We start from the raw sequence: 26,292 nt of genomic DNA on the forward strand, positions 1-26,292 counted from the left end.
GTGAGTGCCATCAGAGGAACCAAGTACTGGCTCCTGGTACCACTCCAAGTATGGAACAGAGGAAAGAGAATGGGAAATAAAACAGAAGCCTGAGAAATGGGGTGGAATGACAACAAACGAAGAAATGAAGCAGAAGGAACCACCATTCTCTGAGCCACTATGTGCATACTTTATACGTTATCTTACTCAGGTTTCACAGAGTCCTGTAAAGGAAGAATCACTTGCTCTGATTTTAGAGATGTGGAAAGTATTATAAGACTCGAAGAGTTTAATTACAGTATCCATGGTTACCCTACCCAGAAAAAGCACACCTGGGATCTGAAGGCAGGTGTGACTAGACTCTGCCAGACTCTCAGGAAGAGAAGGAAGGAAGTGACAGGCGAGAGAGGAAGGGAGGGAGAGAGGAAGACAGGGAGGAAAGAAGGAAAAACGGGGAGGAGGGAAGGGTGGGGAACGGTAAGATGCCAACAGTAACCACTGACTGAACTTCAGGGTCATCGGTGTGACATATTCTGAGCGAGAACTTCTTTTTCTAAATTTCCCCTGTATGAGTCATGCTGATTCCTGAGCAATTACTGGAATTTAGTCAAGATCTCTATGTGTACTGAGTGAGTGATGTCACTGAGGCTGTTTTCTTTGTTACACAACTATCCTGTTGAGTTGCTGCTGCTTTCCTGACAAAACCTGCCCAGCGAATGGTTGTGGGGGAAGAAAGGAGAAGCAGCTGGCATGTTTCTCAGATTAATAGCTTATTAACCTGGGATGACCTTCCTGTCACTGACCAGCCAGCAAGCTCTCCGATGGCTGCTGATGTTTAATGATGATTTTGGACAAATTTAAAAGATCAACTTAGGCTGCATCCCACAGTGTCTACTATGAAGAACACAGAGACCCAAACATTGACCAATTTACGAAATCTGGTCCTAAAGAACAAAAACAGAGGGGGCACAACGAATTCTCAGTTATCATCCTGGAGTAAAGAAAAGTGATCAACAAAGAATCTCGGAGAAATAAGTGATTACCTTTGACACAAAAACTCCAGCAGACATACACACAACCACACGTTTACAAAATATAAAATAAGTAACATCTGTTAGTTCAAATATCCCCCTATATTTAAGGCTATCCTGTCACTGGAAATTTGCAAAGAAAGTCTTGACATCAATTGTCAATGAAGGAGCAAGGAAAATAAAATAAATGAAGTCCACTTGGTAGGCAATGGATGGTGCCAACATTTAACTACTATCAAATTGAAGGGTCTATTTAGGGTGAAAAGGGAAATGAGATTACTCATGAGATTTTCCCAACAATGCTATGCACCTGTTCAAAAGAGGCAGACTTCTTGTTTCTTTCCTTATACAGACCTTTTGAGAAGACACCAGTCATGTCATTCTTCTTGTAAAACCTGCCATGGATCGGCAACCCTGTGCACTTCCTGTCCAAAAGGTGAGTGTGGCATGTTACAGGAGGAAGCAGTGGCCAAGCCAATTCAGTTATTTGTCAGCATCTCGTGATATAGTCCCACCACATGTTGCTGTCACAGTAGGAACTCTGGAGAAACACAGGGACCCAAACACTGCCCTGTAATATAAACTAGTTTTCAAGGGACCAGAACAAAAAAGAAAAGAAATGGTTCTTATCCAAAGCACGATTAAATTAGTGATCAATTTGGCCACAGAGTTTGCTCTGGCTGCCCGACATTTCTAGGGGTTCCATTGTTCTTTTAAAGTGCATTAGCTGAAACAAAAGAACTAAGGCAGAGAATCTACAAGGGGATGAAGCATCTACCTGGTATTTTTCTTCATTTTTGGTACTGATTTTAGGGGAGGGAAAAAAAGCACAACAACAGCTCAACAAATTAATGGCTTCATCATCTACAAAATCAAGTCAGAAATAACTTCCCTGAATTAAGGTGACAGTTTATCAACATGGCACATTAGAAACTAAGAATGTTATACTGCCATTAAAGTGATCATTATGTTAGAATGTGCAATCTGCCACGATTCTACTTCTACAATATATAAAAGTCAACAACAACAACAAAAAACTGACAATTTTCTTGGAATTTTGGAGTTCAGGGTGATTTCTGGGTTGTTTTAATGATGATGCACCTGATTTTTTTTTTCAATTAAAACTAAATAGATGGGCTGTCCATTAAAGGTGGAGTTGAATGAAAGGGTTGCTACTGTGTCAGTGTCCCAACAGATAAGCTTTGAGATGCAGAGCAGACTCCATTGAACTGTGTATACATGATTGCCTCACACCAGGAAGACAAAGGTCTTAATACACAGATCACTTCGGCAAAGGGAAGCCCCATGGTAACCCGCAGCAATACCAACAGGAAAGGCAAAGTCAAAAGTCTTCTGTTGTCAATTTCCTTTCTAGAGCTTTAACTCATCTTGGATGACTTAGTCATCACTAAAAGATGTTTTGGTAATCCTGAAATAAGTGTTCTGGATACTTGGGTCTTTGTTGTTGCTGTTTAGTTGTTAAATTGTATCTGACCCTTTGGACTAGAGCCTGCCAGGTTCTTCTGTTCATGAGGTTTTCCAGGCAAGATACTGGAGTGGGTTGTCATTTCCTTCTTTAGGGGATCTTCCCAACGCAGGGATCAAACCTGCATCTCCTGAGGAGTTAAAAAAGCTGTTGGAAGTTTTGATTCTCTGCTGGGGTGCGTGTTCTCTTAGAGCAGACACCTGATGATCATCTGACCTGTCTTCTTCCCTGGGACTCCAGGCACCTATCTGCTGGCTCAGACCTGCATTCCATCCTGTCCCCAGGGCACGTGGCCCTCGGTGAGGAGCGGCAGCTGTGAGAACTGCACAGAGGACTGTGCCTCTTGCTCCGAAGCCAACCTTTGCCAAAAGTGCCAGACGCGGCCAGAACACCCCCTCCTCCTCCACCAAGGAAGGTGCTCTACCAGGTGCCCTGAGTAAGTTTCCGCTTCCTTGCGCTTCCTTCTCCTGCAGCACTGGGGGCAATTCCTTCCTCTTCATCAAAGGCCTCTTCTCTTCCCTAGTTAGAGCACCTGTGTCCTCCTCCCTGCCTAACTGGCTGACATCACTCTCAGCCACAGCAGCCAAAGCTTACTTAAGGCCAGATGCACGCTTCTCCCTTGTGACCACAAGATGTATATATTTTTAGTCTTATGAAAATATGTTCTTTATTTTACCTTGTATTTATGATCAAATAGTTGTCAGGGGTTTTTTTTTTCCCATGACAAAAGTGAGGTTGTGATAAGCTGTGGAACGCACGAACCTCTTCTACATGTTGAAAGAGAGGTATGAATCACAGATAATAAATAGCGAGTAATGCCTGCTTAGTTATTTATTGATTCCTCATGGCTTCCTTGGTCACCTGGTTTACAATTCCTTTACTCTTCCTATCAGTGGTCCTGGCTCCAGGATTTACCTGAGTGGAAAGTGGGAATAGCAAGTGGAAAAGTTCATCAGGAAAATTTCAGTAACAGGAAACAAAATTGTCAAAGGGCCTGACACAAAATATGGGGTTTATTTATATATATGATACAGAGTTTGGAAGTGTAGCATTTATTATTTTGGTGGCCAACACTTCATTAGAAACCCACAATCTTTCCATTGCACGCTCGTATCTTCCATAGCTTGTCCTCCCCAGAGATCGTGTTGCCTGCCCATCCCCAGCATCATCATCCCACGCTGCAACCACCAGAGACAGAAAAGGGTACCTTTCTTCTTGTTTATCTCTTTTTAAGAGGAAACAAAACTTCCTCAGACTTCCCTTCACATCTCATCAGCCAGAACGCATCAATAACACCTTCCTAAACTGATCATTCTAAAAGAGATCAATCCTGGGTGTTCATTGGAAGAACTTATGCTAAAGCTGAAACTCCAATACTTTGGCCACCTCATGCGACGAGTTGACTCACTGGAAGAGTCTGATGCTAGGAGGGATTGGGGGTACGAGGAGACGGGGATGGCAGAGAATGAGATGGCTTGATGGCATCACCGACTCGATGGACATGAGTTTGAGTGAACTCCGGGAGTTGGTGATGGACAGGGAGGCCTGGTGTGCTGTGGTTCATGGGGTCGCAAAGAGTCGGACATGACTAAGTCACTGAACTGAACTGAAACTGATGCCTGGCAAGGAGAATGGAAATATAAGGACTGACGTAGGCTGAACAAGATCCGCCCCGAAAACCCACGAAAATCACAACACTGACAGCCAGGAAGAATGGAGAGAGGGAGGCAAGAAATGGGTTTGATGAAGCAGCCAACAACATCTAAAGGAACTAGAAATTTTATTTGCCTGCCGCTTAAAAGAACTTCATGATAAAAACAACTCCTATTTTCTAATGACCTGTTTATAGCCATTACTGAGATTGATCCTATAGCATACAAATATAAGTCAAGGAACTGACCTCAAGAAGCTTACCCAATCTACTGTAGAAGACAAACATATCCAATTCAATTCTACAGATACCTTTTGGCTGTTAAGAATTGATACTGGAAGCTACTATAAGCTTAAGTGAAGGGAGTCTGAGTTTGCAACAGGCTTATAATCCAGTAGGGAATGTTTACATCAATCAATGTCATACTTCTCAGGTCCTTAATAAACAAAGAGCTAAGAGATTCCAAGGGAAAAGAAACCATTTAAAAACAGATACTTACTGAGATCTTGCAATATCTAGGCACTGTGCTAAGAGTTTCAAACACACCATCCCCTTTATTTTTTTTCAATAAATACAGTACTACACAATCCATAGTTGGCCGAACCCACAGATGCAGAACCACGGATATAAAGGGCTAACTATGGGACTTGAGCACCCATGGATTTTGGCACTCACGTCAGGTCCTGGACCAATCTCCTACAGATATGGAGGGACATTATACCATTATTTCCCTCACTTCACAGATGAAAAAAAAGGGTGGCATGCCCAAAGTCACACTGCTAATACATGGCACAGTCAGGATTTCAAACCAAATCTCTCTAGCACTGAAATCCATGTGCTTAACCACTACACAATGTCACCTTCTCATTCAACCAGGGTTTCTTTTTTCTTTATAACAGCTTTGTTGAGTTATATTTCACATGCCACACCATTTACCCACATAAAGTATACAATTCAATGATTTTTAGTATAGTGAAAGACTTGTGCAACTATCAGCACAATCGATTTTAAAATCTTTCCATCACCCCCAAAAGAAAACTCTGTACCCTTTCAGCAGTTATTCCTAATTTCCCACAGCCCTAAGCAACCACTAATTTACCCTGTCTCTAGAGACTTGTCTATTGAACATTTTATATAAATAATATAGACTGTGACTTTTTATAACTGACTTATTTTATTCAGCATAATATTTTCAAGTTGCCTCCCCAGTTGGGTATTTTAAAAGAGGCTTAACAGTGAAAAGGTCAGGGTAAGAAAACCCAGCAGGGAGAAGAGATTTTTTTTCCTCCAAATGCACACACATGGATACATGGCAGCCTTTTTCCTTTTTTTGAGCAACAGGGAAGCTACTAAACTGACCTGAAAATCCTGCAGACTATGGAATCACAAGTATATGTTTTCCTGTCTTGAGTAGGGTGGTCTGATTACCATGGGATTCCCCCATCTTTATGTTTATCAAAAAAACAGGGGAGATAAAATCTGAGGGACATATAATACCCAGCTTGGCTTGGCAGCTTGTTTCTCTTTCTGCAAAATTGCCTGTTCGGATGTAATCCATGGCCACACCATGAAAAGATTGCTCTACTATAGCATGGTTCTTTTTAGTAGAAGCAATTAGACCCTTCCAACACTGGAGTTTCTCTCCTTTTATCAGTTGAGGGTCAGAAGAAGGAGAAGCCAAGTGCAAAGGGCATCCTATGACTATATCAAGTGGTGAGAGTTTATGAGTTTCAAAAGGGGTGGATATGAGATTCAGAAGTACCGATGCCAATGCTTTTGACCAAGGTATTTGGAAAGTGTCAGCTGCTCAGTCGCGTCCAATTCTTTGAAACCCCACAGACTGTAGCCCTCCAGTGTCCTCTGTCGGTAGGATTTTCCAGGCAAGAACACTGAAGTGGGTAGCCATTCCCTTCTCCATGGAATCCTTCTGGCTCAGGGAAAGAATCTGGTTCTCCTGCATTGCAAGCAGATTCTTTACCATCTGAGCCACCAGGGAAGCCCTAAGGTATTGGGAGGGCCTCTACAAATTTTGCCAACTGAGTCTTAATAATGTCATTCGGACAGTAGACTAAACCAGAGGATTGAGGGTAGTTAAGCAACTGAAAAGTTGTAAAACTGGCCGTACAGTGCAGACCTAAGTACATGGCCAGTAAAATAGGTTCCTCAATCACAATATGTTCCACATAAGGATAGTCTTTTCCAAAGGGATTTATTTCAGTCACAGAAAAGGCAGTAGCCTGCCTGCAAGGGAAGGCTTCAATCGAATGTGAAAACATACAGACCATGGCTAAAGCTTATTTACATCCATTAGACAGAGGAAGTTTTATGTAATCCATTTGCCAAACCTCAAGTGGTCTGGGCAGTTTAAAATGTCAGGGAACAGTAGAAAGAGGCTTCCCTGGGTTTGGCATAAGTAGTTTGGATAAGCAGGACAAGTAAGGTAAATATTTTTTGTGACCTTGTTAATGTTTCCCCATTAATACTGATTCATGAAGCCTATCATTTCATCATAGACTGAAGGTTTAATGCATGTAACCAGCGGTGGAGAGTGGGAATTTCAGAATCTCCAGTAGGACTGGCTTGTTATACAGTCCAAACGAGAGCTTTCTCTTTTCATCCAACTAACAACTGTTGAATTTCCAAACTTGTTTTTCTTTTTCTGAGGCCAGCTGTTGGACCTTTCTAGTCAGTTTTTCTAAATCATTTGAGAAAAGACATCATAAAACATCATTTGGCTGTGACTGGTCCCTTTAAGAGCAGCATTCCTTGCAGAAATATCAACAAGATGGTTTCCCTTAGCTTCCAGAGAGTCAAGTGAGAAGCCCCAAAACCGTAATAGCTAAAGGGATGGGCAGGAAGTATTATATTCACTAATTCTTACACATAGGGGGCATTTTAAGTTTTATTCCATTGCTTCCACAACATTCCAACACCATGAGTTACTCTGAAAGCAATTCTACTCTCAGTATAAACACTGGCAGTTTTGTCCTTGGCTAAAGTACAAACCTGTATAGGAGCATATGATTCAGCCTGTTCCGTTTAAGTTGCCACAGCTAAAGATGCTGCCTCAACAACATCAAAAGGAGTGGTAATAACATACCCAGTACACTATTTAGTGTTGTTACCTTGTTAAATGAGACCATCAGTAAACCATGAGAAGTCAGTGTTGCCCAGGGGAGTTTCCTGGAGATCAGTACAAGCAATCAGAAGGTGGTCGTCGGCACTAAGCAGAGGTGAGATCCTTCATCGGCAACAGAAGGGAGAGAGTAGTCAGGTTACGGGTATTCTAACATAAAAGAATTCGGTGAGGAGCAGTTAACAAAAAGACTTCATAGGAACTGTCTGGCTGAGAAATGTTGAATGTGATGGGAATTCAGGAGAATCTACTGCACGAGGAACAAAAATGGCTAAAGGGGATTCCACAACAATTTTCTCAGTGGCCTCAACTGAAAGGGTAGTGGCTATAATGACTCTAAGGAAAGAGGGGTATTCCCATTCCACAGGGTCCAGTTTCCGGCTACAAGTACCCCGTGGGGTCAGAGGTGGTCCCTGTGTTCTAGGTTTTTACTCCAAGGGCATTCCCCACCTTTTCATATGCAAAAACTGTAGATGTCATTAAACCTTTCGAGCCTTTCAAAAATATTTTAACTGTTACATTTTAAACTGTTTTTAAATGAAAACCATATTAAATGGGATAAAAAGCATTTTCTACTCTAACAAAACAAAAAAAAAGAACAAAAATTAGGAGATAAAATAGAAAATCAGAAGATGACTAAACTGTAAACAAATTAAAAAGTTGTTTTCAAACACCCTAAATTCACAAGGATAATACTTACCCCTTTCATTTAATTTTTTTAAAACCTGATTTTTTTTTTTTTAGTACCTTCCCCAGGAAATTTGATGAATTCATTTTAGTTGACAACAGCCACAATCTTTCCATTTTCAGCCCTAATTCTTGACTGGCAGGTGTGAATCAACTTCCTAGTTGGAAAGCTTCTCTAGTGGCTCCCTCTTCTCCCCATAGGGGCTTCTATGCAGATGACGATACGTGTGAGCACTGCAGCTCTTCCTGCAGAACTTGTGAAGGAAATGCCACCAACTGTCAGTCCTGCGAAGGAGGCCTTGTCCTAGACCAGGGGGTGTGCCGAGAAACCTGCCCCAAGAGGCACGTGGCAATGGAAGGGGTGTGCAAGCGCTGCCCGGAGATGTGTCAGGACTGCATCCACGAGAAAACATGCAAAGGTACCTGGAAGCCTCACAGGGGAGAGGGTGGGGGCCCTGAGACCGGGATGTCCAACACGATCTGGGGGAGACCATCTCCACGCCTTTACTGAAATTGACCTCTATGGGGGTCACTGAGAAAACGGAGCGTGACATAAAGCCTTTCCATGATGGATTCTGCAAATTAAGAAAGACAAGAGCCCATTTTTTTACAAGATTTCTCCCATACACATGTCCTGGGCAGTTAGGGTGTGACAAGAACTGTCCCAAGTGCTAGAGATACAGATAAGAACCCAAAATTTCTGCTGCTCTGATCACAAAATCTTATGGGACAGACTAATATTAACAAAACACAGAGGTGGCTGGAGAATTTCAACTGTTATAAAAGATACAAAAGTAAGGATTAGGCAACTGTAAGACTCAGAGAGTAGCCCTCTGGTTAGGAACTTTCCCTGAGATTATCTCCTGAGAAAGGCTATCTAATTTCCTCTGCAGAATAAGACAGATTAATTTAAATATCCAATCTGTCCAATCCAAAGGATTTGGTGACTGAAACGAACTGAACTGAAGTGCTTTCTGGAATTCCCCCACGAATAAGAGAATAGGCATAAATAAACAAATAATGCATTCTTCATATGGATTAACCATGTATATTTCATTAGTTTACCCTATCAGTGAATGGAAAATTGACTATTCCACTAATTCTGAAACTGCTTTCTGTATTAAATAGAGTCAGAAGTGTTCAATAGGAGTTTAAAAATCTGTTAATGCTTTCAGGACAATACATCCAGCATCTCAGCCCTGACTCATCTTCCCTTTGGTTTTTTGCAATCCAAGTGGCAGATCACTTCAGGATTTGAACCCAGGACCATCTAACTGGGCCACCATAAGTGGTTTCCTTTCCCAAGGCAGGGCTTGTGAGACAACGATGACATGCCCTGGGAGAGGAGTGTGTGTGTGCGTGTGTGTGTATGTGTATATATTCAGTCATATCTGATTTTTGAGACCCCATGAACTGCAGCCCACCAGGCTCCTCTGCCTATGGGACTCTCCAGGCACGGATACTGGAGCAGTTTACCATTTCCTTCTCCAGGAAATCTTTCCGACCCAGATACTGAACCCATGTATCTCCTGTGTCTCCTGCATTGGCAGGCAAATTCTTTGCCACTTGCATCACCTGGGAAGCCCCTGGGAGAATGGGGGTGAAGCAAATGTACCCTGGAGTCAAATGGGTCAAAGTGGTAGGGGATGGGCTAGCCCACTGCAGAACAAATAAATTCCTTTCTGCTGCTTCCCCATACCTCAGAGTGCATGCCTGACTTCTTCCTGTACAAGGATGCGTGCCACGAGTCCTGTCCCAGCCACTTCTACGCAGACAGGCACCACTGTGTTCCCTGCCATGAAGACTGTCTGGAGTGCAGTGGCCCCTCGGCGGATGACTGCGACCTCTGTGCTGAGGCGTCCTTGGTTCTCTACGATGGGCGGTGTTTAGATGAGTGTCCAGAAGGAACTTACTTTGAAAAAGAGACTAAGGTCTGCAAAGGTAAAGATTTCGGGGTATGTGGCCGAGCACCATGTCCCAGGGAACCCACGAGGATGATGGGTTTCTGCTGAGAGAAGCAGGTCTGAGGTTTGCACAGTTCCAGCCCCAGAGCTGCGGTCTCAGCGCTATACCTGCTCTAGTTTATTATTTTTAAATGAATCATTCCTTAGCTTCATGATGTAACTTACTAGCACTGAATCATGTTGACCCCCTCCTCACAATGGTAGCTGATCAAAAGGGATTCTCAGGTGAAGATTTACAACAGAGATGATGAGCCTTTGAAAGTCATCCAAATTATAGAAAAGTGAAAGCGAAAGTGAAATTGCTCAGTCATGTCCGACTCTTTGCCACCCCGTGGATTGTAGCCTACCAGGCTTCTCTGTCCATGGGATTCTCCAGGCAAGAATACTGGAGTGGGTTACCATTTCCTTCTCCAGGGGATCTTCCCGACCCAGGGATCGAACCCAGGTCTCCCACATTGGAGGCAGACGCTTTAACCTCTGAGCCACCAGGGAAGCCCAAATTATAGAAAATGTTTCTTAAAATGTTCATTCATTAGAGGTTCATAGCAGTGTAAGGAAAGCTGTGCCACAGAGGGTTTCTCCGTGTTTTTTGTCTCCCTAAAGCACCCTCTCCCTCATTATCACCCGCAGGCAGCCTCCACTGCCTGGGGTCCTCTATTCCACCTCCCATTTGGCATTTCAACCCCTATAGATTCAAGAAAGGATCTGTTATTAATTATGCCTCCTTATGTTTTAACTAGGCATGAATTCTTTGCTTCCTATTAGTTGTCAGGAAATAGAAAAATTAATTAAACTGCCCACCACTAGAGGAATTCTCAAGCAAGGTAAGAGAAGCATTCTGATTGAAAGGACTTTCCTTTTCCCTCCAGTTTTATTGAGATATAATTGACATATATAGCCTTGTATTGGAGAAGGAAATGGCAACCCACTCCAGTGTTCTTGCCTGGAGAATCCCAGGGACAGCAGAGCCTGGTCAGCTGTCATCTATGGGGTCACGCACAGTCGGACACGACTGAAGCGACTTAGCAGCAGCAGCAGCCTTGTATAAGTTTAAGGTATATGATGTGATGATTTGATATATGTATATTGATAAATGGTGACCACAATAAGGTCAACCAGCTAATACAGCCATAGCTTTTTTGTTTTTTTTCAGTAAGAACACTTAAGCTCTACTCTTAGCAACTTTCAAGTATATAATATACTATTGTTAACTACCATCACAGGATTCATTGCCATGAGGCAGTTAGTGGTAATTTAGTTCCTTGAAAGAAGTGAAAGTGTTAGTCGCTCAGTCCAGTCCAACTCTTTGTGACCCCATTGACCCCAGCACACTCCTCTGTCCATGGAGTTCTTCAGGCAAGAATACTGGAGTGAGTTGCAATTTCCTTCTCCAGGAGAGCTTCTCAACCCAAGGATCGAATCTGGGTCTTCTGCATTGCAGGCAGATTCTTTACCATCTGAGCCACCAGGGAAACCAGCTTAGCTCCTTATGTTGCCTCTAAGCAAACACAAGTTAGTCATCCAGAGGCACGCCTCCTAACCACAGTGAGAGCTCGAGGATGAACTCACGTAACAGGAGAATCTCGTGGCCACCCACATCCTAGAACGTATTCAGGAAATGTGTTTGGTCAAACGTGAAGATGTAGTACATTCCTACAGCCTTTCTGATCTAATCTTACGATCTGGATATACCTTTTTGTGTGTTTTAAGTAAAGCCCTATTTAGTGACAATGTTCCACTCATTTGTGAAAGCACATGAAGATGAGCGGCTGTACCTGTGTAGCCAACCTTATCGTGGTCACTACTTTGCAATATATGCATATATCAAATCATCACATTATATACCTTAAACTTAGACAATGCTGTATGTCATTTTTATCTCTATAAAACTAAGGGAAAGGGACCTGGAGTGAGCACACGAGGAGGCTGCAAACCTATGGGTCAGTGTCCACAAGAAGGTTAAAGACTCGGCCAAAGGCCACCTGCCTGCACTAGGGTAGTAACCAAGGATCGACTGGGCCTTTCTCTGGTGTTCAATAATAAAAGTAATCTGCCATATAGATAACTTTACAAGTTTAGAGTACATGTTCTTAATCTTCCTGATTTAATTTTCTTATTGAGAAAGTTCTCTGGTTCTCATCCCTGGTTGCCCACTTGGGGAGCTTTAAAAAATACAGATGACTGAACTCAGGCCAGCTCAACTATTGGGAATTAACCTGTTATATTTCAGGCCCTCTAATGGGCACTCTGCTTTTCAAAATGACTATAAAAGAGGTTTGTGGGGTTTTTTTACTCAAGAGGTATTTACAGCACACATTGGCAATTGTTATGTTAGTAATAAGCTCAAACTACTGGGAGGTCAGCAGAGGACCACAGAGGAGCAGTTACAGTGGTGAGAAGCCCACAGACTAGTGTGTGACTTTGCTGCCACAGAACTGCTGGTTATTATGCTGCAGTCTGGGTAATTATGGCAGTTCTTACTAACATCTCTGAAGTGGCTGCTGCAGGAAGGGACTGCCTGGGAATTGCAGAGAAAGTGAACCAGACATTTTTTTTCTCATCTTGCAACAAGAATGCTCCACCCTAGAGGCCAACTCCTGGCCCCACACCCTTAACACAGAGCCCTAAAAATCTCTGAGCAAAGACAGCAAGCACACTTTTCAAGGAACGGATTCCCTCGAGGGGTGACCTGACTCTTTCTCACTCTTGTGTGCTGTCCCCACCCCACCTGCAGACTGTCACAAGTCCTGCCGCGCCTGCTCCTCCCCAGGGGCCTGCACGACGTGTCAGGAAGGCCTGAGGCCGAACAACCACGGGGACTGCGTGTCTCACAGTGAATGCACTGCCATGGAGTACTGGGACAAGGAGGCACTGGCATGCAAGGCCTGTCACGCCAAGTGCTTCCACTGCACGGGGCCCTCAGAGCACCAGTGTCAGACCTGCCTGCGGGACAGCCTCCTGCTCAGTGAGTAACCTCTCCTCTGAAGAGAGCTTGTCTTTCCCTCCATCTGGGAGACTACCTTGTACAATGCCTGGTGCCCTGCAGGAATTGGTGTCTTTTTTTTTTTTTTAATTTTTCACACTCTATTTGGAAATTTTGAAGCCTACAGAAAAGATGCAAGAGGGAGAATAGTACAAAGAACTCTGCACACATGCCCTGTATCAGCTGACCCCTGCTGGCCTTACATATGCTTCCTCTCACTCACTCACCTCCCTACAGGAAATATTTGAGGACTTCAGTCTTCCTTATCCATCTGTCTTAGCTCCTCTTTCACATATCTCGGTAAACCTTCTTCCCAGCCGTTGCTGCTTCTTGAGACCATTCCAGATCTCCTGTCTCACCCCAATGCCCAAAACTTCTTTTCTAATTATCCCCAATCTAGAGTGTTACCAGAGACCACCTCAGGTGCCTTCATACAGACAGAAGATATCTATCACTGCAAGGTGATCTAACTAGAGATATAAATTAGACTAGAACCGAGATTTCAGTACTTGTGGTCCCCGCCAAAGCTGGATGCAGGCTGTCAAAGACTTGGTCTTCTCCTATTCTCCCACCCTGCCCATTATTGCCATTCCATCAGGGTCACGCTACTTATAAACTAGATAATTCCTCTGGAGGCTGTGGTAGTCTGAATAAGACTCTCCCTAAAAATGTACATGACTTAATCCTCAGACCCTGTGAATATGTTACTTTACATGGCAAAAAATATTTGCAGATGTGATTAATTAATTTAGCAGGACTATTCTATATTATTACAAGGGTCCTTATAAGAGGGAGGCAGGACAAAAGAGTCAGTAGTTGAAGTCTATGTGACGTCACACCATTGGAACATTGAGAAGAAACAAGGAGAAGGCTACAAGCCGAGGCATGCAGGTGACCTTTAGAAGCTAGAAAAAGCAAAGAAACAGATCTTCCCTCAGAATCTCTAAAAGGAACACAATCCCCAAGACCCACATTAAACTTCTGGCTTCCAGAATAATAAATCTGCACTATTCTAAGCCTACACATTTGTGGTAAGAGGAACCTAATACAAGGTGCTTCAACTTAGGGGGATTCAGGCCTCCCCCCTCGTTAACTAGATAACATTAGCTAGACAATAAACCATTGTCAACATCCATCTTAAACAGAACAGCCACTGAACCAAAACTGGCATTGTGTGCTGGAAAAGCAGAGATGAACGACATAACCGCTGTCCCTAAGCAGCTCAGAGCCTCCCAGGACAGAGTTGGGTGGATCGACAGCACTAACAGCAACTCTAATATCATTTAGGGTGTTTTTTTTTTTTTTTTTTGCTGTTGTTCCCACCAAGTGCCTATGCAAATGCTGATTGAAGTGACAGAGACACACGGGCTTCTGGTCCAGAGGTTTGTGACCAATGGCTCATGTTAAACTGTGAAGCTAGAAAATCTCAAGTTTTAACTTTATCATGAATCCACCCTTGCCTTCCATGCCCTAAATATTGTCAAGGAAGGTGAAAAGGCAAGAATCAAGACTCCACTGGGATGGGGGAGGAAGGACTGAGGTTATGTGGGGCTGAACCACAAACCTCCAACTCATCTTGCTGAGCAGAGGATTCATGGTTAGAATCTAATTCTTTAAATACATGGGCAAAAAGAGAGTCTCACTGCCCAGAGAACTTCGTGTCTCAATGGTAATGTTGTATGTCTGTCCTCCTACCACTGAGGAAACAAAGTTTAAAATTTCATTTTAATTCATTTGCATTTCAAGAGTCACACTGTCTGAACAGCACAGCAAAGCTGACGGTAAAATCTTATAGTTAAGGCTAAAAATAGTTGAAATTGTAAGAACTTGTCTTCGCACTGCCCCTGCACTTTGTTTTCTTCAATGGAGCCCTGATTCCTGCTATCCCAGTGCCCCTGCCCCAAATGTTCTCCCCATCCTAGGAGACCCTTAACTTCCTCCTGCATACTTTGACAGACAGTGGTTTCTGTCCTGCCCACCACAGTCCATCCATTCTGACCTCTGTTTTTCCTCAACTCCTAATGACCTTATGGTTGATTCTTGGACATTCATCTTAGCTCCTTGGATATCCATCAGCCCGCAAGGTCACTGTCTCATTCCTCCTGCATCCCCTCTCATCGCCCCCAACCCTGGTAAAAAGTGGGGAGCATACAGAGCTTTGGAAGACCCATGTCATACTTGATATCAAGTCAGACTCTTTCCTCCCTTGGCAGACAAAACCTGTGTGCAGGACTGCCCCGAAGGCTACTACGCTGATGAGGACAGCCACCAGTGTGCCCCCTGCCACAGCTCTTGTAGGACATGTGAAGGAAGACACAGCATGCAATGCCTCTCCTGCCAGCCAGGCAGGTTCCAGCTGGGACAGGAGTGCCTGACCCAGTGCAGAGAAGGGTAAGGTGCTCAACACACTATCCCATAACCACTCCAGATTTCACTGTCAGCAAACCCATTCTGCGTATGAGGAAGTTAACTCTTGGAACACTTAAGATAGCCAGACCGAAGTCTTACTGCCAGTAAGAAACAAAGACGAGAGTCCAACCCAAATGTAATTGGTCTCTAGAGGATTTCAGCCAATTCACAGTAATGGACAGGAAAGGCAGAGGGACCCAATGAGATAACACACAGAGTCAGACTGTCAAGTCAGACCCACGTGCCAAACATCACCAACTGCAAGGACATGATAATTACAAGGCAGTGGTGATTCTTCTCTTAGAGAAGTCCATGACCATGAAGGTAGGTTCTTTCTCTTCTGGATCTGTTCCTATCATATTTAATACATGAGGTCTAAGCAGTGGACGTGGAGCACTGATTTTTATAAAGGGCACAATTTCCATTAAATATCTCCACTTTTACCCCACTAATTCTCCAACCTGCCATGCCCCCATTAATCCACAAATTGCAGGTTTAGCTACCATAAGCAACCTAGATACACAGATGTGTCCTTTGAAAAGCATCTCACAGATAAGAGCTCTCCATCCTATGCTTATTCTGCTAGGAAACACTGTGAGTGTGTTTATCAGAAAGTCTGGTTACCAGCACATTTGGAAGAGGATTTGACTGGATCATCTCTTCCACCACCAGGCATCCCCAGAAAAGATAAAGACTGATTTCAGGTCTATTGTTAACTCTTCCTTCCCAGTCAGCAATTTAAAGCATTGAGAGTTTCCAGACCCAAATTGCAGGGCTGTAATCTTGGACTTTCCCCAAATGCTCTTGACCAAATGTGCACATCTCTTAACTTCAGTTCTGCAGCAATTGCTGCTTGTATCTTTGTCTTGTGTTTTGATTCACCTCATTCATTCAACACATGCTTAATAAAGAGTTAAGGTGAGTAATACAAACACTTTGTAAGAGCCTATCCTTCTTATATATCTCTTTCCCAGAAAATTATAAGCTCTTGAAAGAAAAACACACCTTACTCTTCACACAAGTTTCTACAACACTCAGCACAGAGCCACACACATTCAGTTCAGTTCAGTCACTCAGTCGTGTCCAACTCTTTGCGACCCCATGAATAACAGCATGCCAGGCCTCCCTGTCCATCACCAACTCCCGAAGTTCACTCAAACTCATGTCCATAGAGTCGGTGATGCCATCCAGCCATCTCATTCTCTGTCGTCCCCTTCTCCTCCCGCCCCCAATCCTTCCTAGCATCAGACTCTTTTCCAGTGAGTCAACTCATCCCATGAGGTGGCCAAAGTATTGGAGTTTCAGCTTTAGCATCAGTCCTTCCAATGAACACCCTGGATTGATCTCTTTTAGAATGGACTGGTTGGATCTCCTTGCAGTCCAAGGGATTCTCAAGAGTCTTCTCCAGCACCACAGTTCAAAAGCATCAATTCTTCGGCGATCAGCTTTCTTCACAGTCCAACTCTCACATCCATACACACACATTAGCAGCTCTCAAAAAACTCCAGTCACATAAATCAATAAAGAAAGGTTCCTGCCAGACTAGAGAGGGGATGGGGAGGCCTGGCTCAGCTCTTCATCTTTATCTTAGTAAGTGCTTGAAAAAATCTGGTTCACGTATAAAGAATCTCCATCTTCCTCAAATCAACTCATTAGATATTCTTATGCAGACATACACAGACACACAAAAATCTAAAAAGATTGCAGAACATGCAATTAAGAAAACAACTACTCCATAGTAAGTGAAGTTCCCTTTAGGAAGTGAAGCACAGGTTGCCATAAATCCCTTAAATGGGGAATAAATAGGGTATTAATTAGATATGTGGCTATTTTATTGAAATAGTTCCTTTCGTAAAATCACTGATCCACATACATAAACTTTGTATGTTAAATCCCCTCAGGAAGGCAGGTGTATACTCTTCTGTACCCTCACCCCATGCACATCATTATTTTGGTGTTTAACCTCAGAATGTTTTTAAGGCCCAGTTACTGTTTGTACTTATGCATGAGATCCTCTTCCATGCTATGAGGTTCAAGTGATTTCATAGTCACCTCATGCAAAAAAAGGGCATCCCTGATGACTCAGACAGTAAAGAATCTGCCTGCAATGCAAGAGACCCAGGTTTAATCCCTGGATTAGGAAGATTCCCTGGAGAAGGGAATGGCAATCCACTCCAATATTCTTGCCTGGAGAATTCCATGGATAGAGGAGCCTGGCTGATTACAGTCCATGAGGTCTCAAAGAGTTGAACTTGACTGAGCAACTGAACAACAACTTTGTGTGATCTGTGCTAGGTCCTTCCAAGTGTGTCATCTAACTTAATCCCCACAAATAGCAGGGAGGGATTGTAATGTCCAATTTATGGATAAGAAACTAAGACTCAATAGATGTGTATAATTGGTAATGAATCTAATAAGTAGACTCTAAAAGCACTCAGTTTGTAACCATGATTTTTCTCACCACACCCAACCTCTGAGCAAGTTTAGTACTGATCCTTTGCTTCTCTCCTTGGTTCAGATACTATGCAGAAAACTCCACAGGACAGTGCAAGAGGTGCAGCAGGAGCTGCAAGGCCTGCCAGGGCCCGCAGCCTACAGACTGCCTGTCCTGCGATCCATTCTTCTTTCTGCTCCGCTCCAAAGGACAGTGTCATCACACCTGTCCAGAGCATCACTACACGGAGCAAAGCACCCAGACCTGTGAGAGGTGCCACCCAACCTGTGATAAATGCAAAGGTAAGGACCCATCTAATCATTTTGCACATGTGAATGGAAAAATGCAAAGTTTTTCTTTCTGCTTTGTCCTTCTCTCCTTTCATCACCTTTGGAGGTTCCTCTTGCTTGCCAACCTCATAGCCGATCCTCTCTAAGATCAGCACCCGGTGCTCTCTTCAGCTTCTGCGCATCAGCCCTATAGCCCTAACTGCTCCTGCACCACACTGCTGCCTCATTAGATCCTCCCATCCTTCAAGGCCCAGATTCAGACATCATCCCCGACAACAAGTGTTTTCCACCTGCTGCCTTCCTTCTCTGCCTGACTAACTTGGAATCTGCCAGGCAGAATTAATTTCATTATTTCAACAATTATGTTAGCCTAAAATTGTTCCAAGCTCCATCTTATTGTCCAGAGACCTACTTGTCTGTCTCAGAGATTCTTAAAATCAACATGTCCCAGAGTAAACACAATCTGGGTTTCCTCTGATATTCACTCCTTCTGTTAATGGATCCACTGTCCAACCAACTGCCCAGGTCTGACATCTTGAAGTTATCTTTCATTTGCCTCCTGTATACTGACATACCCTCCAACAATGGTAAACTTCAAGGCCTATTTAATCTCCCCACTAAACATTTCTCTGCTCAGATTTCTTTCTCCATTCCTACTATCCTGATTCTTTATTCTTAGCATCTTAGATGATTTTCTGAAATAGTCGGCACACCACCCCAACTCTGGTCTTGCTACTGCATACCCAGGTCATCCTGTATAATAAATAATGCCAGAGCTATCTTTCTAAAATTCAACTTTGCTCGTTTTTCTCCATAGTCTGACACAGAATATTATGGTGAATTCCTCTCAACATTTAAGAAAGAAATACCTCCTATGATATTTTTATTCTTAAAATATATTAAATTAATATTGATAGCTGGTAGGATACATTTCAATCATCCTGGCTATAACTAGCTCTTTTTTTATATAAATTTTATAATCAGTCACATATCAGTTAAAAAATCCCTTGGATATTAATGCATTGCACTGAAATCCATCTTTACAATCTAGAGTCATCATGCTTATGAATGTGGTATAGCTATCTCTCCAACCTATGCACTTACTCTTTTTCCTGATACTTTAAATAAATATTTTCTATCTTTAAAAAGTAACTGAATTCTTTCCTCAGTCAGTCCTCTTAGTTTATGGTCTCAACTCTCCTTCCATATACCTTGAACCTGGAACCACTCAGCAGTCACTAAATAGATCATCATTTTCATGCCTCCATGACTTTTATCTGTGCATTTCTTCCTCCTGCTGCTGCTGCTGCTGCTAAGTCACTTCAGTCGTGTCCGACTCTGTGTGACCCCATAGATGGAAGCCCACCAGGCTCCCCTGTCCCTGGGATTCTCCAGGCAAGAACACTGGAGTGGGTTGCCATTTCCTTCTCCAATGTGTGAAAGTGAAAAGTAAAAGTGAAGTCGCTCAGTCGTGTCCGACCCTTAGCGACCCCATGGACTGCAGCCTACCAGGCTCCTCCGTCCATGGGATTTTCTAGGCAAGAGTACTGGAGTGGCTTGCCATTGCCTTCTCCCTCCTAGAGAACATTATTAACTCTCAAGTTAAAGACCCAGGTTGAATGTCATCTTCTCTGTGAAGCTTTAGTCTTCCCAGAAATCTTTCCTCTTCCTAATTTTACAGTCACAGCTGTTTTTACATTACATTGCAATTAAACGTGTCCATCTCTCTTACTAACTGTAAGACCCTCAAATCAAGGACTGGACCACATTCACTTTGTAGCCCCTATTTCTAGTCTAGAGTATCACACATAGTAAGTTTTCATTAAGTGTTTACCAAATGGATGAATGAATCGAAAATAAATTCTAATGTCTTTTTGCAAGTTAAAAAATGTCAGGCACTCTGTAACCAACCAGTCCTCCGTTAAGCTCTCAGACTGATCTTTCTACGTGACTAATACTGTAAGGACGTCTCTCTGCTTAAATAAGACTCTCCATTGATTTCAGGATAGAATCTTAACCTAGTTGCTTTGCATAGGAAGTTCTTCATAATGAGACTCTGCTCATAGTCACCTCTCACCCCTCCTCCTCCTCCACCATCCTCTAATCCAAGCACAATTAGTTACTGTAAACCTGAGCCAACCATGCTGCTTCTCCTTCTGGGGTACTTCTCCGGCCTGTTTTGTCTGGCTACCTCTTTTCCACCCATTAGTCAGCATTGTCTCTAGAAAGCCTCCTGTAACCTGTGTCCACTTATCTGTGTTTGTAAGTACTCTACAATCCTTCACCTTTTTATTTACGCAACACTTACCACACACTATGACCCAGATAATGTCAATACAACTGTGAACAGGAAAAACAGGTTCCCTGTAGTGGAAAGGGCATATTTTATAATGGCTTGCTTACTTTTTCGTCTCTCTTTAGACTGAGATCCTCAAAGGCACACAGTAATGTGTCTTGCTTACCTTGGCTTCTCTAGCACTTGGCATGGCCACGGGAACGAGTGGCAGCGGCAGCCGGTCACTTCAAGGGCTCCCGGGGGCGATGGTGGGGACCTCAGGCCAGGGCAGCAGAGGTCTGGTTCGCAGGCAGAGCCCCGCGCCTGCCCAAGGCCCAGGTTATGGTAGCAGCTACCGTGGTCCTCAACACACCTAAGGCAGTGGAGCTATGTGCTCTGTACAATCTCTGCCTCAATCCATCATGACCATCAGCCCGGCCCCCGCAGCTGGGGCAGACAAGAAGTCCATCTCCAACGGGGAAGTGATGGAGAAGCTGCAGGGCATGGCGCACACCGGCTTTCCAAGATCACCCCCAGCCTCCTCCACTTCAAGGGTGAGGTGGAGACAAGAGTAGTCAGTTCTTTCCTGGCCTGCCTCCAGGGCAAGACCATTCAGCTCAGCAGCTTCGCCGACGTCCTCAAGCTGAGCACGGCCGAGTTCAAAATGGATTTCACCACCAGCCACGACTGGGACTCCTTCTCCTGTGATGGAAGGAGTGAACGAAACGCTGCCGCGAGAGGCCGAACACGGTTCACGTGGCAGCGCGGGCTGCCCAGAAAATGGCTACTTCTGAAGGAGTAGGGCTCCAGGAAGCTGGGCGAAGAGGTTCTTCTGCTCGAGGAGTCTAAGTCTGAGGACATACGGCAGGTGACCCCGGCTGGGAGGGGATGACCGACCCGAACTTCCACACCTGCAGTCTGGGGGACACTGGGCCTTGGAGGTCCAGCACGAGGGGTCTTCCTCCAAGCCGCGGGCGCCGTGCGCGGGGTGCCACTCACATGCACAGGCGAGGCTTACAGAACCGCGCTTTGCGGCCTCCAGGTTCCTTTTGATGAGACCAAACACCTGAGTGATGCCTCAGTTAAGAACTGGTTCCTCAAGCGGCCGAAATTCTGCAGCTGAAACAGCAGACAGAAGATGCCAGAGAGGCAGAGGCACAGGAGGAGCAGAGCAAACATAAAGAACTAGAGGAACTGGAGAGAAAGCAGAGAAGCTTCCGCATGAGGGAACAAAAGCAGAAGGGCAGGGAATTCCATTAGAATCTTTCTAGAAGCTGCAAGTAAAGGAGCAAAATGCTGCGAGGGGGAAAAAAAAAAAAAAAACACAGAGAAAGGAAACCACAGCAGGTCAGGAGGAATCTGTAGCCCACAGTGTAACTGCGGGGCGCTGAGCCAGGCCAAGGTACCGCCCCCCGTGGCGCCCACAGTCTCCATCTCCAGCGTGGGACCGCCTCTTCCAGCTAAGATGGAACCTGTGGGCTCTTTTTGAAACTCCCAGCCACGACCTCCCTCCTCCTCCGCTGGCTGCAACCGTAACACACACACACACCCCTCCCAACAGTCTTTACGCGAAGAGGGGAAAAACTTGGTGAGAGAGCTCAATACAGTTTTTGTATTGTTTAAAAGTAACTCTAAGTAACGTAAACATTAAATTACTCATAGCTAGAAATGGCAACCCACTCCAGTGTTCTTGCCTGGATAATCCCAGGGATAGCGGAGCCTGGCGGGCTGCCGTCTATGGGGTCGCACAGAGTCGGACACAACTGAAGCGACTTAGCAGCAGCAGCAGAAAGTGCTTATAGGCTAGTGGACAACCTCAACTATCCTGGGAGTGGTCATGTGCTTTTCATAGTAGTCCTAGAATTTCTTTTATGGATCTCACAGCATGGTGTGTCACCTCCTATCAATAGAAAGATAATCTAAGGCAGATATATCTTAGTTTTTTCAGTCACATTTTTAAAAATAAAATTAATAATTTGTTAACTAACATATAACAATATTTAACATGTATCAATATGAAAATTATTTAGATTATACTTTCTTCTTTTTGTACTGAGTCTCAAAATCTGATGTTTATTTTACATTTACACACAACTCAAATTGCAGTAGCTACAGTACAAGTGTTCAGTAGCCACTGTATGGCTGCTGCTGCTTCTAAGTTGCTTCAGTCGTGTCCAACTCTGTGCGACCCCATAGATGGCAGCCCACCAGGCTCCGCCGTCCCTGGGATTCTCCAGGCAAGAACACTGGAGTGGGTTGCCATTTCCTTCTCCAATGTGTAAAAGTGAAAAGTGAAAGTGAAGTCGCTCAGTCATGTCTGACTGGTAGCGACCCCATGGACTGCAGCCCACCAGGCTCCTCTGTCCATGCAATTTTCTAGGCAAGAGTACTGGAGTGGCTTGCCATTGCCTTCTCCGAACTGTATAGTTAGGAGCTACCATATTGGACAGCTCATTTCTAATTTAGAACAGTGGGTTCAGATTGTATTTTAGCAGTAGGCCATCTTCTTCAGATGAAACCTTTGACTGAATCAGGGCTGCTGCTGCTGCTGCTCAGATTGGAGCAGAACAGGATATCAGAGCCCCATCTGATGCCCCCATTTGTCCCCTCCCAAGCACTTCCAAGCAGTTCTTGAGGCAGCTCCGTGAATCCATAGCATACAGTGGTACCCATTCTTCACTCATCTACAATTGATTTTCATCTTTCAAAGAATTACCTTCCAAACAAACTACATTTAAATAATCATTAATTTGTGGGCTTTTTTCCATTTCAGAGGCATGTATATTTGCCGCTCAGAACTTTTAATCAGGATCAGATAACAAACAAGACATCACAGCGAATTGGGGGTGAAGTGGGAGAGTAGTGGGAACTTTGCATTGTCATTGACTCTATGATAGTAAATATTGACGTTCTGTGAGGTGTTTTGGAGAGTTGAAGGTAGTACCTCTGCTGCCACTGTTACTAGATAGGAGGGGCTATCATTCCATCTAGGACTGCCAGATAAAACACTGTATTTTAATTTCCTACATATAAAAACACAAGTCCCATCTCCCTAGTTCAGCGCAGTGCTACTTGGGAGAGGAGAAACATTTGTTAATAGTTTCTAATCAGGATCAGGCAACCATCATTAGGTAAGTTAATGTCTCTTAACATCAGTCAATCAAAACAGGGCAACACCAGCTTTTTAAGAATTTTGTGGGGATTGGAAAAATTTGTAGTGATGTCAGCATAGTTTGAAAAAACTATAAATTTCTTTACTTGGATTTGGGATTTCCTGGGTGGATTAATGATGATTGTTTGGAGCATTCCCAGGCTCAAAAATTCGCCAATACCTTCAGATAATGGAATACTAGTCAGTATTAAAGGGAGATGAGCTATGAAGCCATAAAAAGATACAGAGGAAACTTAAATACCTATTAGTGAAACAGGCAGCTCTGAAAAGGCTTCATACTGTATAATTTCAACTATGTGACATTCTGGAAATGGTGTGGTTTCAGGGGGGCGGGGGGGGCAGGGGGGGAGGCTGGGGGGCGGGGGGTGTGGGATAGGGAGAGATGAATAGGCAGAGCACAGAGGATTTTTAAGGTAATGAAAATATTCTGTATGATACTAAAATGATGGATACATGTAATTATACCCTTGTCCAAACCCATAGAATAGTCAACATAAAGAGGGAACCCCAACATAAACTACAGACTTAGGGTGATTATGATATGTCAAAGAAGGTTTATCTTTGTTTTAAAAAAAATTCCATTCTGGTGAGTCATGTTAATAATGGGGAAGGCTATGCATGTGTGAAGGCAGGAGGTATACAGGAAATCCTTGTACCTCTCTGTCAAAGATTTGTTGTAAACCTAAAACTGCTCTAAATGAATAATAACAGTAAAGTCTTAAAGTTCAACACAGCCTCCCTGAGATTGTATTCCAGGGATGACAGGGCATAGCTGGGTAAATCTTAAAGCCACCCTGAGTGTTTGTGCCTCCTCTCCTGTATTTGACAGGAACCCCCGTATTCCTGGTCAATGCTTTCTATCTTTGATGTTCATTTCTTCTGCCTTCCTTTCTTCACCTACCACACACATCCTTTGCTGGTTAATGAATCTTTGTGCTGCCTTCTGATTTTGCAATTTAGAGATTACAGAATCTGGGGACAAGTTTTCTCCTGGGTTGTAAACTGGGTGAAAAAACAAAGGATGAATTCTTTCCTTCTTAAAGTATTAGCTGTCATACTGAGAAATGAGGGTGCATAAATACAGGGAAAATTTCCCACCCTAAGTAAGTAACTTACCAAGTAGATTGTGTTTCATTCACATTTGACTGCCCAATAATATTAGGCTGTTACAAAATACTTAAAAGAACTAAAAGGGTTGGGGAAGGACAGTCTACTAAGGACCAGTACGTATCTTTTATGCACCAGGTTTCTTTATAATTAGCTCTTTCCTTGCCTTCGTGCATTTCACTTTGTATTTATCCTCCACACAAAATTGTTTTAAATAAAAATCCAGGCTGGTTAACCAAAGCCTCCTAACTTTCTCAAGCTGCCTCTCTCTTCCAGTATGGAATGACACCACAGACAGACCCTGGGGTGGCACTACATTATTGATTTCATCCCGTGGGGTTCAGTCCAAGGGAGAGCAAATGGTGAGCTATTCTGAATTTTAGGGAAATACCAAAGCTGTCTTTATAGGTCCCAAGGTTCCTACAGATCCTTCGAAGCAATGATAAATGTAAGGTGTTAAACTTGAAAAAGAAATAGAAAACATTCTGGAAATTAACAAACTACCTTTTGCAAAAGACAAAGAGTACCCTAAGTATGCAGATTTTGTAACAAATCAGTGTAGGCAATGTAAATAGAGTCCTGGCTTGTCACCCAGAGGTGACAGGTCATACCTTTGGGAATTTCCCAGAATCCAAGTCAAATTGTTCCTGGCCTCCCGGAAAATGTAAGCAAATTTACAACCCAAGTTTTGTGTCCTAACCTTTTACACCCTTTTTTCCCCCTCTGTTAATTTCTCCTACCTTTAATTTCTCTTCATAAAGGAAAAAAACCCACAGTTTTGTATTTTAAAATTGGAGTAAGACACTGAAGATATATTTTAGAAAACTGGTGAGGGGGAAGGAAAGAAGTAGGAGAAGATTGATTCTTTCATCAGAGACCACAATTGTGTTCCAGAACATGTAGGAAATTCTGTGTGAAGCTGGAGGGAATATAGAAATAGATTGGCTTTGAATTTATATCAGTATAGGCAGCCCGCAATCTAAGAAGTTTGGTAATAAAGATTTATTATCTGAGCTGTTGTTCAGAAGTCAGAGTTCATTTTTTCACAGAAACATTATAAATGATAGTTCATAGATCAGATATGAAAAGTAGATTGAAATCCATAGCAAATTTAAGATGAGGACTCAAGGTTCTACTTCAAGTTCAACTAACCACCCTTTACAATATTTTTCTAATGGAAAGATCTATAGATCACATTCCAGCTCATGGTATCAGGCACATTCCATGCCTCATCTATCTCCCTGCTCCTGCTTCTCTTTCTAACGCAGTGAACTAGAGCTCAGTTCTCCTGTTCCCAAACTCTCTCCAGAAGTTATCCCTTGCTAATTGCATAGAAAGAAATGCTTGGGTTATCATTCTTTGGGTCTCTGAATTAGGAGAAAAGTGTATTACCTCCACAGGAAGACTTCCTCTACTTGGTTCATGTGTGAAGGCAACTAGTATGATCAAAGAGCACTGCACTGTCAGTCAACAAACCTGGTCTAACTCTTGACTCAACCATTCTCCATGTAACCTGGACTGGGCATTAGTTTACATTTATTTAAAAATTAAATAAATAGGATGTCAAATTTATGAGAAGAGAGTTTACTGCTTTCTAGAGAATTACAAAGGAACCTATCATGACAATGCTCAAAATTAAGAACTATTGGACAAAATTATCTGCTAAATTCTTTTAGCCCTAGCATTTT

At 43.3% G+C, this 26,292-nt stretch overlaps 1 protein-coding gene across 2 annotated transcripts in view; it reads left to right on the forward strand.

Annotated features, from left to right (window-relative positions):
- Window positions 1–26,292, forward strand: part of PCSK5 (proprotein convertase subtilisin/kexin type 5) — a 507,981-nt gene that overhangs the window by 470,239 nt on the left and 11,450 nt on the right. For both annotated transcript variants that reach the window (XM_055426904.2, XM_088837941.1), the window contains 7 exons: window positions 1,363–1,446; window positions 2,737–2,932; window positions 8,172–8,389; window positions 9,675–9,911; window positions 12,669–12,899; window positions 15,131–15,308; window positions 17,845–18,062. In XM_055426904.2, the coding sequence (XP_055282879.2) occupies window positions 1,363–1,446; window positions 2,737–2,932; window positions 8,172–8,389; window positions 9,675–9,911; window positions 12,669–12,899; window positions 15,131–15,308; window positions 17,845–18,062 (1,362 nt within the window). The remainder of the gene's footprint in view (window positions 1–1,362; window positions 1,447–2,736; window positions 2,933–8,171; window positions 8,390–9,674; window positions 9,912–12,668; window positions 12,900–15,130; window positions 15,309–17,844; window positions 18,063–26,292) is intronic.

This window comes from Moschus berezovskii, chromosome 7 (genome assembly GCF_049115385.1).
Source record: "Moschus berezovskii isolate FMDL1 chromosome 7, NW_MosBer_1.0, whole genome shotgun sequence".
In the NCBI taxonomy this organism is placed as follows: Eukaryota; Metazoa; Chordata; class Mammalia; order Artiodactyla; family Moschidae; genus Moschus; species Moschus berezovskii.